We start from the raw sequence: 12,706 nt of genomic DNA, 5'->3' as shown, positions 1-12,706 counted from the left end.
GACCTGAATATCAGACCTGAATCTCTAAAGTTACTATAGGAAGGAGGAGGAAACACTCTGGAACTAATAGGTATAGGCAAGGACTTCCTCAATAGAACCCCAGCAACCCAGCAACTAAGAGAAAGGATGGACAAATGGGACTTCATAAAATTAAAAAGCTTCTGCACAACAAAAGAAATGGTCTCTAAACTGAAGAGAACACCCACAGAGTGGGAGAAAATATTTTCCAGCTATACATCAGACAAGGGACTGATAACCAGAATATATAGTGAATTCAAAAAACTAAACTCTCCCAAAATTAATGAACCAATAAAGAAATGGGCAACTGAACAAAACAGAACTTTCTCAAAAGAAGAAATTCAAATGGCAAAAAAGCGCATGAAAAAATGCTCATCATCTCTAGCCATGAAGGAAATGCAAATCAAAACCACACTAAGATTCCACCTCACCCCTGTTAGAATAGCCATCATCAAAAACACCACCAACATGTGTTGGCGAGGATGTGAGGAAAAAGGAACCCTAATCCACTGCTGGTGGGAATGCAAGCTGGTACAACCACTCTGGAAAAATATTTGGAGGCTTCTTAAAAATCTAAACATAGATCTGCCATATGATCCAGCAATACCCAAAAGAATGCAACACAGGTTACTCCAGAGGCACCAGCAAACCCATGTCTATTGCAGCATTATTCACAATAGCCAAGTTATGGAAACAGCCAAGATTCCCCACTACTGACGAATGGATTAAGAAAATATGGTATTTATACACAATGGAATTTTTTTCTCAGCCATGAAGAAGAATGAAATCTTATCATTTGCAGGTTAATGGATGGAACTGGAGAACATCATTCTGAGCAAGGTCAGCCAGGCTCAGAAGACCAAAAATCGTATGTTCTCCCTCATATGCGGACTTTAGATCTAGGGCAAATACAGCAATGTGGTTGGACTTGGGTCACATGACAAGGGGAGCACACATACGGGAGATATAGGGATAGGTAGAAAACCCAAAACATGAAAGCATTTGATGTCCCCACTCCAGAGGAACTAATACAGAAACCTTAAAGCGACAGAGGTTAACAGGAGAAGGGGATCAGGAACCAGTATAAAGATCAGTTAGAGATGAGTCAACTTGGGTTGTAACACATGTGCACATGAAAGCAATGTTAGGAATCTTTCTGTATAGCTACCCTTAACTCAACTAGCAAAAATGCTTTGTCTTCATTATTATGCTTGTGTCTTCTCTTCAACAAAATTAGAGATAAGGGCAGAACAGGTTCTGCCTGGAAGTGAGAGGGGGAGGAGGGAGAGGGTGTGGGAGGGGCCAGGAGGGAGAAATGATCCAAACAATGTATGCACATGTGAATAAATGGATAATTAAAAAAAAAAGATAGGGGCACAGCTCTTCCAAAGCTTCCAGACCAGATCCCTGAGCTAGCCATTTACACATTCTGCTGTTATAGACTCCTGAGAGGGAGAGTCAATTAGCATCCCATTGAAGCCCCTTCCTAGGGCTTCACATACCTCTCTGGCCAGAAGCCCTTATGTCAAGTGGAAATACCTTGCACTGCAATTTTAACTTCTTGTCTTTTTTTCACTGCAGACATAACAGGAGATGAGCCTTCCCTGTATAGCAGCTTTCATTTCATTAGTTGGATGCAGCCTTTATTGTTGATGCTTAGTTTTTGCTTCTCTTGAGGACCATGCAACCAGCAAATTCATTTTTTAATGTAAACTGACTTGTTTGGTATCATGTGAAATGGCAAGTCTTGGCATCTTACCAAGATGCCAAGATGTTTTCTGTCTATCCAGTTTTTCAAAATGTACCATTATTTCTATGTCACTATTCTGGATTCTGTTTTCTTTTTTCCCCTTGAGAGAAGCCAAAATGGACCCAAAGAAATTTCTTAAATGTGTGAATCCCTGAGATTATGTGCTGTAAGCAACTTTGGTGAGTGAGATCTAATTGGAAAATGGAATTAGCAAGACCTTGCTGAGCTTAGAGCACAAGAAGCCGGGCAAACTCACACAAGCTGGGTTGGTGTCATCAATAAGATCAATGGGACACCAGCATTCATTCAATAAAATCAGCAATACTCAGAAAATGAGAGACTGAATGTGAGCTACAAAGATAAGAGAATAGGCAGGACAATTAATGTTAAATTAGCAAAGGGGCTGTGAGAATCAAACAAGAAATAGAGGAATTAAAACTAAAGGAAAATCAGTCTAACTTAACAATATCCACAAGTCTTTACAGTCACTGGGTGAAATAAATTGTCCTTTTTAAGTTCTTAAAAAAATCTTCTTTTAGTTGGTGGTGGCTAAGTCTCTGTATAATTGAAGAAGAATGTATACTGTTAGTACTTTCTGGTCCTCAATTTCTCATCTTTAAAACAAAGATTTTTCCAGGGTTTTTAAGGTTCACATCAAATTCTATCATGCTAGTTCATGCATCTGATTTAGAATTCAGACCTAACTTGTATTCACTATGAAAGGGGACACATATAGGTCCTAAGTCATGAGTCATAGCTAAAAGTCTCTAGTGTGGAAAGTGGGAAAAAAAATCCTATTTCTTCTTAATCACCTGATGTCTGGAGAGAAATATACCATTCCTCGAGACAATGAAGGAGCAGAAACATAGGAAGCATGGACAACTTTTCTGGTTCTTGAGTAACTGGGTACATTTTTCTATCAGCAAGGCTCCAACACAAGAAATGCTTAGAATCTATTAGTGAGAAATTGAAAGGGTAACTGGCAACAACACAACAATATTTATTAAATTTCCTTCTAAAAAGAGTTCTTTTAATCATGGAGCTTGAATGCTTTCTATACCTTTTAGTTTTTCAGCAACAATGCTGCATTCGTGATCTGAGTAGTGAACCACTGGGGGTGGGGACGGTGGACGCAGTCTTTCTTCTTCCATCCGTCTACGGTGGCGCTCCTCTCTTGCTAGCATGCGCTGTTTACACTCCCACTCATACAGGTCATCCCGAGCCTGTGCAAAATCAACATGGAGCCTGCCTGTGTCCTTCTTGTCAGTACTAGAGCCTAGGCGAATTCGATAACCTAAATTTGAGAGGGAGAGAGAAAGACAGAGAACAGCAGCCAACTGAGTGAGCAACTACAAGTACTTTTCCAAGTTTGGTGTTTCAGATATGGTTGAGTAGTTATCTCCAAGTGACCACATAATCCCAAATTTCGTTCTCATGGTAGCAAGACACATAATTTGGGATATATAAAATGTTGGTAGTTGGGCACCTGTGGCTCACACCTGCAATCCTAGCTACGCTGGAGGCAGAGATCAGGAGGATTGTAGTTCAAAGCCAGCCTGGGCAAATATTGGCAAGATCCTATCTCAAAAAAAATCATCACAAAAGGGCTGGTGGAGTGGCTCAGGGAGTAGGGCTTGAGTTCAAATCCCCAGTACCTCAAAAAAATGTTGGTGTGATTGTAATATTGGTATAGGAGTAGAATTTAGCAAACCAGCATTCAACTTTCTACCTCCAGTTTTTGTGCCAAGTATATACTGCCCAAGTCAAGTCTCTGAACAAACATGAAAAAAATTGTTAGGTATATTTTAAGGTTAAGGAACTGAGCTAGATGCATATATACACATTAATCTAATTTCACTGTTAGCACAAGTTTGCAGGGTAAACATTTTACCAAAGAGAAAACTGATCACCGGCAAGGTTAGAGAGGTTAAGCAGCTTTCCCTGGGCCAAAAAAGGAGTTAGAATTGAATCCAGTTAGTAGACTCCAAATCTATTGTGCTTTCCTGTATTCTCTCGAATCATACCCCAAACAGATTTTTGCTCCTGGCTAAGACAGGGGTTAGATTTGCCTTCCTCCTTTAAAATCTAAAAATAAGAACAAAATATATGAAACAATGGTTTTTAAGACACTGAACATCAGACAATGAATCAGACAATTACTGAGAGACAAGAACCAAATGAAGTGATCCCTATGATTGCTCTCAGTTATTTGGAAGGGGTTTCCAGGTCTTAGTATTGAGAGGTTGTCTCTGTCAGGGCATGGTTGTCTTCCCAAGATGAAAAGATTGAACTTAGAGCCTAAGGTGACTATGATAAACAGAGTTCATAAAAGTGTACCAGAAAGAAGAAATCTCCACAAAGAAAGAACTTCAGAGATCTGCAGAGGGTCCTCCATGATTATTTAGCTGAGTATTGATGTCTATATAAGTGAAAACCAACCACATATTAAAGGCAACAATCTCTGGAGTTCACACAAAGCTAGAAATAACTCTTTCCCCCACCAACTAGAGAAGAAAAATGTCATACTTCATAGAGTATTGGGTAATCAGAGGTTTTTCCTTAATAGAGGAGAAAAGTTAGTGCTGACTTGTTTTGTTCCTGCTGGACAATACTTAAAAAATCAATACTCAAAAGGACTAAAATGCTATCAAGTTACTAAACTTCATCTCAGAACAAAGCTCAAGAATATGTATAGGAATTTTAAAAACCTGTCTCTAAATAAGGTGAAATTCAGAATATTTGGTATGCAATAAAAACCTACCTGGTATGCACAGAAAAATAAAATATGACCCATAATTAAGACTTAAAAACTCAGAAGTGATACATATGATGTAATTAATAGATAACAACATAAAAACAACAATTAAAGTTAGGTTTAATATGCTTAAGTGGCTAGAGAAAATACTGAACACAGTAAGTAGAAATATAAAACTTACAAAAAAGAGCCAAAGTCAAACTAAAGATTGAGACTACAATGTCTAAGGTGAAACAAAAATTATTGGATAGTACTAATGGCAACTTAGACATTGCAAGGGAAAAATAATGAACTTTAAGAAAGAGCAATAGAAACTATCCAAAATGAAATAGAGAAAAAAAAGATTGAAAAAAAAAATAACCCGAGAACCAGTGAACTGTGAGACATGAAGAGGCCTAATAGATGCTTAAGTGGAGCTATGAAAGAGAGGGGAGAAGGGAAGGAGCAGAAAAAACTTCAATAAAGGGAGGAAACAAATTCAAAATTTGTTGAAATCCTTCAGATCCAAATAGATGCTTAAGTGGAGCTATGAAAGAGAGGGGAGAAGGGAAGGAACAGAAAAAACTTCAATAAAAGGAGGAAACAAATTCAAAATTTGTTGAAATCCCTCAGATCCAAGAAGTTCAATGAACATCAAGGACAAGAAACATGAAGGAAACTACACCAAAGAACATCGTAACTGAACTTCTCAATACTACCAATAAAGAATATCTTAAAAGCAGCCATACATAAAAGGCATATTATGTATAGAGAAGAAAAGGTAAGAACAATATCATATTTATTGTTGGGAACAATGTAAGTAATTAGACAGTGGAATAATATCTGAGATAGGAAAAGAAAACAACCCCATCAACCTAGACATGCATACCCAGAAGAAATATCTTTGGAAAATAATTGTGAAGCCAGGCACTGGTGGTTCACATCTGTAATCCTAGCTACTTGGGAGGCTGAGATCAGGAGGATCCTGGTTTGATGCCAGTCCCCAAAATAACCCCGTCTCCAAAATAACCAGAGCAAAATAGACTGGAGTTGTGGCTTAAGCAGTAGAGCATCTGCTTGGCAAGCATGAAACCCCAAGTTCAAATTCCAGTCCTACAAAAAAATTGTGAAGTAAAAGATATTTTTTGAAACAAGGTCTTGTTATATAGCCCAGTTTGGCTTCAAACTCTCCTGTTTGGAGTCCTGTCCTAGCCTCCCAAGTGCTGGGATTAATTCTCTTTGAAACATACAAATGCTAAAAGAGTTCATCAGGAGCAGATATGCACTATGAAAAATATCTAAGGGAATTTAAGCACAGGGAAAAGACACCAAATAGAAATCTAGATCTATACAAAGGAAGGAAGAGCATACATAATGTATGATGCCACTTGTATAACATTCTAGAAAAATGCTCACTAATCTGACAGAGAACAGATAAGCAGTTGCTTGAAAAGGAAGTAGGGAGGGGAAAGAAGAAGGGATTAAAAAAGGGCATGAAGGAAGCTTTTGGAGGTGGTAGGCATATTCATTATTTTGATTGTTGGAGATGGTTTCACAGCTGTATGCATATATCAAATATTATATACTTGTATTTTTGAGCTATGTGAAGCTCATTGTATGTCAAATATTATACTTCCATATAGCTATTGTAAAGGATAATGTTGAGTAACACTAAAAGTACCATGTATTCTTTCTAGAAAGAGGAATAATAAACATATTTCATAAGCAAACTTTTCTAGGACCTTTTGAAGTCTGCAATGTATTTGTACTCTCATTCATTTTATTTGAAATGGGGCTACAAATCATTACCCTGCGTGTTCAAGATTGTGGAGAGGATCAAAAAAGAGGATCATATGAAAGCTTTATGTAAACCACACTAAAGATGCTAAGATGTTATGATACTATGGGTAGGTGCACTATGTATAGTGTCAACTCTCAAAGGCACTTTAATTCCAACAACAACAAAAAGATTAATTCTACATTTTCTAGCACCAAAATAAGAGATTTTTGTTTGCTTATTTTAAACACTTTCTTTTATAAAGTAAGAAAAAAAATCCCATCCAGGAGATTCTAGCACTTGTGATCTTCCAGGAGGTGGTTTAAATTAAAAGACAAAATTTAGTGATTTTCACAGCACTGATTGCCATCCCCTTTCCTTTGCAGCCCTGGGAATTTTTCTAGGAGGTGGTTGTTAATAGAAAGTGATTTCAGTTATGTTTACATGGGTGCCTCCTGAGCAGTGCATTTGCATATTCTTTTAGGTATAACTATTTAGGGCTTTTTGAGACCTTTACATTCTTATTACAATAGTCTGTTGTGGAAGCTCTGCTATTGTTGCTAAGTGCTATCTAATGTTCAGTAGTTAGATTCTCCAGCATTTAGAAACTGTAATGAGTATGCTTCATCCACCTCCCCCTCTCCTTCCCCACGTCACTAGCCTACTTTTTCAAATCCCTGTTACTTTTTTCCTGGCCTACTGCAACAAGTTTCTAACTGACCTCTTCTGTAATCCATTTTTACACAGAACTGTCAGATTTATCTTTCAGAAACAATCACTTTCTTTTTTCAGAAATTTCTTCAACAATTCCCTATTACCTGAGGAGTAAAGACCCAACTGCTAAACCTTTCAAATTGTGTGAACAACTGATGTTTTCCCTTCCCCTTTCATGTTTACTTAGCACACAAACCACCACTCACTGCTTCTTGATTGTTTGCCAAAGCTTTTCACCTTTGTACCTGTTTCTTTGCCCAAATGTCCATAGCAAATGCTTTCTCTTTGTCAAAGATCTAGTGCAAAAGCTATCTTTCTGGATCTCTCTCTCTCCCGCTCTCCCTCTTTCTCTCTGTCCCCCTTTTTCTACTTCCCCTCCCCCCATGGCACTCATAGCTGTAAATTATTGTTCTTATTAGCAGTGAGTGTGTCTTATCAGTGTCTTGAGTAATGCTTGTTGCTGAACAAATACTTCTTTAATAAATGAATAACTTTGACACATTTCAATGTCCTATATTCATACATGCATAGAAAGTACCTCAATCATATTCACACTCGTTTATCCTCTTCATTTACCCTCACCTCCTGCTATTACCCTCTTTAACATGTCCTATTTTATATTTCTGTCCTTCATTATTTTAGTGTCTGTTCATTGTTCAGTGGGGTATTGTCTTGGTATTTTCTCTGTAAGCATATTGTACTTTAATCATTCAAACCCCCTATATTACTCTTCCTTATCCTTTTCAAGAAGGGGAGTGGGAGAAGAGGGAGAATAAGGAAGGTAATAAACCAAACTGGGGATGCAATATATGTATATATGGAAATGTCACAATGAAACACCCTGTATAACTATCATATGCTAATAAAAATGTTTAAAAATAAAATAAAATGAAAAAGTCAGTATCTTTAAAATGAAAGTATTAAACATAAAAAATGAATGCATGGTTCAATACTAACCCTAAGTTCATTAAAGGGAAGAACTGGGTTTTATCAATTTTCTACACTGTACAGGATGTAGCAACATAGCTTACACAAAGGAGATGTTCAATATGCACCCATCATGTGAATGAAGGTGCCACCATCATAAAATGTCTAGCACTTGAACTCAATTATTCTAAACAATTACTCTTAGATGGAGAAATAATTAATTGTTCTGTGCCCTTTCCAATTATCCTGTGGTTTTTCTTTTAAGCATATTTATCCTCTGTCCTATAAAGAAAAATATTAATTCAAAATAAACAAAAGATCAACCATGAAACTTTATCTTCAAACCAACCCAAAAGGCAACCAGGCTTCACTTTATGGTACATATTAGAAATCATAATAATTCCAATTCCTTGTCTCAGTTTTCCCAAATTCTTCCTGCTGATTTGAACTTGTCTTCCAAAAGTTTTTGTGTTGGAAACTTTATTCTCCAATTCATGTATTAATGGCATTTGGAGGTGAGGCCTCTGGGAGGCAATTAAGATTAGATGAAGTCATAAGGGTAGGACCTCCATAGCGGCATTGGACTCCATCAAAAGACCAAACTTGAGAATCATGGGCATCGAAGAAGGAGAAGAGGTGCAAGCGAAGGGAATGCGTAATATATTCAACAAAATAATAACGGAAAATTTCCCAAATCTAGAGAAAGATATTCCCATACAGATGCAAGAGGCCTCCAGGACACCAAACAGACCAGATCAAAATAGAACTACTCCACGACATATCATCATTAAAACAACAAGTTCAGAAACTAAGGAAAGAATATTGAAGGCTGTAAGAGAGAAAAAACAAGTAACATACAAAGGTAAACCCATCAAAATCACAGCAGACTTCTCAACAGAAACATTAAAAGCAAGAAGAGCGTGGGGTGAGATCTTCCGGGCACTGAATGAAAATAACTTCAACCCCAGGATACTCTACCCAGCAAAGCTATCATTCAAAATAGATGGAGCAATAAAAGTCTTCCATGATAAGCAGAAACTAAAACAATATGTGACCACAAAGCCACCATTACAAAAGATTCTGCAAGGGATCCTGCACACAGAAAGTGACACCCAACTTAACCATGAAAAGGCAGGCAGCACCAAACCACAGGATAAGAAAAAGCAAGACAGTAGAGAGTAACATCAAGTTAGGTACACACAATCAAACCTTCAAACAACTAAGACAACTAAATGGCAGGAATCACCACATGCCTATCAGTACTAACGCTTAATGTTAATGGACTTAATTCACCCATCAAAAGACACCGTTTGACAAAATGGATTAAAAAAGAAGATCTGACAATTTGTTGCTTACAGGAGACTCATCTCACCGACAGAAATAAGCATATGCTTAGGATGAAAGGCTGGAAGAAGATTTACCAAGCCAATGGCCCCCGAAAACAGGCAGGAGTAGCAATACTTATCTCTGACAAAGTAGACTTCAAACCTACATTGAGCAAACGAGATAAAGAAGGACATTCCATACTAATAAAAGGGGAAATAGACCAAAAGGAAATAATAATCATCAATCTGTACGCACCCAATGTCAACGCACCCAGTTTCATCAAACATACCCTGAAAGACCTAAAAGCATATATAAACGCCAACACAGTGGTTGTGGGAGACTTTAACACTCCATTATCATCAATAGATAGGTCATCCAAACAAAAACTCAATAAAGAAATCCAAGATCTAAAATATGCAATAGATCAAGTGGACCTAGTAGATGTCTACAGAACATTTCATCCAACCTCTACACAATATACATTCTTCTCAGCAGCCCATGGAACCTTCTCCAAAATAGATCATATCCTAGGGCACAAAGCAAGTCTCAGAAAATATAAGAAAATAGAAATAATACCATGCATACTATCTGACCACAATGCAGTAAAAGTAGAACTCAACAACAAAAGTAAAGACAAAAAACATGCAAACAGCTGGAAACTAAATAACTCATTACTTAATGAACAATGGATCATCGATGAAATAAAAGAGGAAATTAAAAAGTTCCTAGAAGTCAATGAAAATGAAAACACAACCTACCGGAACCTATGGGACACAGCTAAGGCAGTCTTGAGAGGAAAGTTTATAGCCATGAGTGCATATATTAAAAAGATTGAAAGATCCCAAATCAATGACCTAATGATACATCTCAAACTCCTAGAAAAACAAGAACAAGCAAATCCCAAAACAAATAGAAGGAGAGAAATAATAAAAATAAGAGCTGAAATCAACGAAATAGAAACCAAAAAAACCATACAAAGAATTAATGAAACAAAAAGTTGGTTCTTTGAAAAAATAAACAAGATCGATAGAACCCCTGGCAAACCTGACTAAAATGAGGAGAGAAAAAACCCAAATTAGTAGAATCAGGAATGCAAAAGGGGAGATAACAACAAACACCATGGAAGTCCAGGAAATCATCAGAGACTACTTTGAGAACCTATATTCAAATAAATTTGAAAATCTAAAAGAAATGGACAGATTTCTAGATACATATGATCATCCAAAACTGAACCAAGAGGAAATTAATCACCTGAATAGACCTATAACACAAAATGAAATTGAAGCAGCAATCAAGAGTCTCCCCAAAAAGAAAAGTCCAGGACCTGATGGATTCTCTGCTGAATTCTATCAGACCTTTAAAGAAGAACTGATACCAACCCTCCTTAAACTGTTCCACGAAATAGAAAGGGAAGGAAAACTGCCGAACACATTTTATGAAGCCAGTATTACACTTATCCCAAAACCAGGCAAAGACACCTCCAAAAAGGAGAACTATAGGCCAATCTCCTTAATGAACATTGATGCAAAAATCCTCAACAAAATAATGGCAAAACGAATTCAGCAACACATCAAAAAGATTATTCACCACGACCAAGTAGGCTTCATCCCAGGGATGCAGGGGTGGTTCAACATACGAAAATCAATAAACATAATAAACCACATTAACAGAAGCAAAGACAAAAACCACTTGATCATTTCAATAGATGCAGAAAAAGCCTTTGATAAGATCCAACATCATTTCATGATAAAATCTCTAAGAAAACTAGGAATAGAAGGAAAGTTCCTCAACATTATAAAAGCTATATATGACAAACCTACAGCCAGCATTATACTTAATGGAGAAAAACTGAAACCATTCCCTGTAAAATCAGGAACCAGACAAGGATGCCCACTATCTCCACTCCTATTCAACATAGTACCGGAATTCCTAGCCAGAGCAATGAGGCAAGAAGAAGGAATAAAAGGAATACAAATAGGTAAAGAAACTGTCAAAATATCCCTATTTGCAGACGACATGATCCTATACCTTAAAGACCCAAAAAACTCTACTCAGAAGCTTCTAGACATCATCAATAGCTATAGCAATGTAGCAGGATATAAAATCAACATAGAAAAATCATTAGCATTTCTATACACTAACAATGAGCAAACGGAAAAAGAATGTATGAAAACAATTCCATTTACAATAGCCTCAAACAAAATCAAATACCTAGGTGTAAACCTAACAAAAGATGTGAAAGACCTCTACAAGGAAAACTATACACTTCTGAAGAAAGAGATTGAGGAAGACTATAGAAAGTGGAGAGATCTCCCATGCTCATGGATTGGTAGAATCAACATAGTAAAAATGTCGATACTCCCCAAAGTAATCTACATGTTTAATGCAATTCCCATCAAAATTCCAATGACATTCATTAAAGAGATTGAAAAATCTACTGTTAAATTTATATGGAAACACAAGAGGCCACGAATAGCCAAGGCAATACTCAGTCAAAAGAACAATGCTGGAGGTATCACAATACCTGACTTTAAACTATATTACAAAGCAATAACGATAAAAACAGCATGGTACTGGCACAAAATCAGACATGAATACCAGTGGAACAGAATAGAGGACCCAGATATGAAGCCACACAACTATAACCAACTTGTCTTTGACAAAGGAGCTAAAAATATATGATGGAGAAATAGCAGCCTCTTCAACAAAAACTGCTGGGAAAACTGGTTAGCAGTCTGCAAAAAAACTGAAACTAGATCCATGTATATCACCCTATACTAAGATTAACTCAAAATGGATCAAGGATCTTAATATCAGACCCCAAACTCTTAAGTTGATAAAGGAAAGAGCAGGAAATACTCTGGAGTTAGTAGGTATAGGTAAGAACTTTCTCAATGAAACCCCAGCAGCACAGCAACTAAGAGATAGCATAGATAAATGGGACCTCATAAAACTAAAAAGCTTTTGTTCGTCAAAAGAAATGGTCTCTAAACTGAAGAGAACACCGACAGAGTGGGAGAAAATATTTGCCAGCTATACATCAGACAAAGGACTGATAACCAGAATATATAGGGAACTTAAAAAACTAAATTCTCCCAAAACTAATGAACCAATAAAGAAATGGGCATGTGAACTAAACAGAACTTTCTCAAAAGAAGAAATTCAAATGGCCAGAAAACACATGAAAAAATGCTCACCATCTCTAGCAATAAAGGAAATGTAAATTAAAACCACGCTAAGATTCCACCTCACCCCTGTTAGAATAGCCATCATCAGCAACACCACCACCAACAGGTGTTGGCGAGGATGCGGGGAAAAAGGAACCCTCTTACACTGTTGGTGGGAATGTAGATTAGTACAACCACTCTGGAAAAAAATTTGGAGGCTACTTAAAAAGCTAGACATGGATCTACCACTTGATCCAGTAATACCACTCTTGGGGATATACCCAAAAGACTGT

At 37.0% G+C, this 12,706-nt stretch overlaps 1 protein-coding gene across 30 annotated transcripts in view; it reads right to left on the bottom strand.

Moving 5' to 3' along the window:
• Enox2 (ecto-NOX disulfide-thiol exchanger 2) overlaps window positions 1-12,706 on the bottom strand; it is a 341,637-nt gene that overhangs the window by 57,773 nt on the left and 271,158 nt on the right. For 29 of the 30 annotated variants that reach the window (XR_012444306.1, XM_074063083.1, XM_074063082.1 and 26 more), the window contains one exon: window positions 2,829-3,062. The exons of the other annotated variant lie outside the window; for it this stretch is intronic. Coding sequence is in view for 28 of the 29 variants with exons in the window: in XM_074063083.1 (XP_073919184.1) it covers window positions 2,829-3,062 (234 nt within the window). In the remaining variant the exon portion in view is untranslated. The remainder of the gene's footprint in view (window positions 1-2,828; window positions 3,063-12,706) is intronic. 30 annotated transcript variants of the gene reach the window in all.

This window comes from Castor canadensis, chromosome X (assembly GCF_047511655.1).
Source record: "Castor canadensis chromosome X, mCasCan1.hap1v2, whole genome shotgun sequence".
Classification (NCBI taxonomy): domain Eukaryota; kingdom Metazoa; phylum Chordata; class Mammalia; order Rodentia; family Castoridae; genus Castor; species Castor canadensis.
This window is presented reverse-complemented; position numbering and strand designations above follow the sequence as displayed.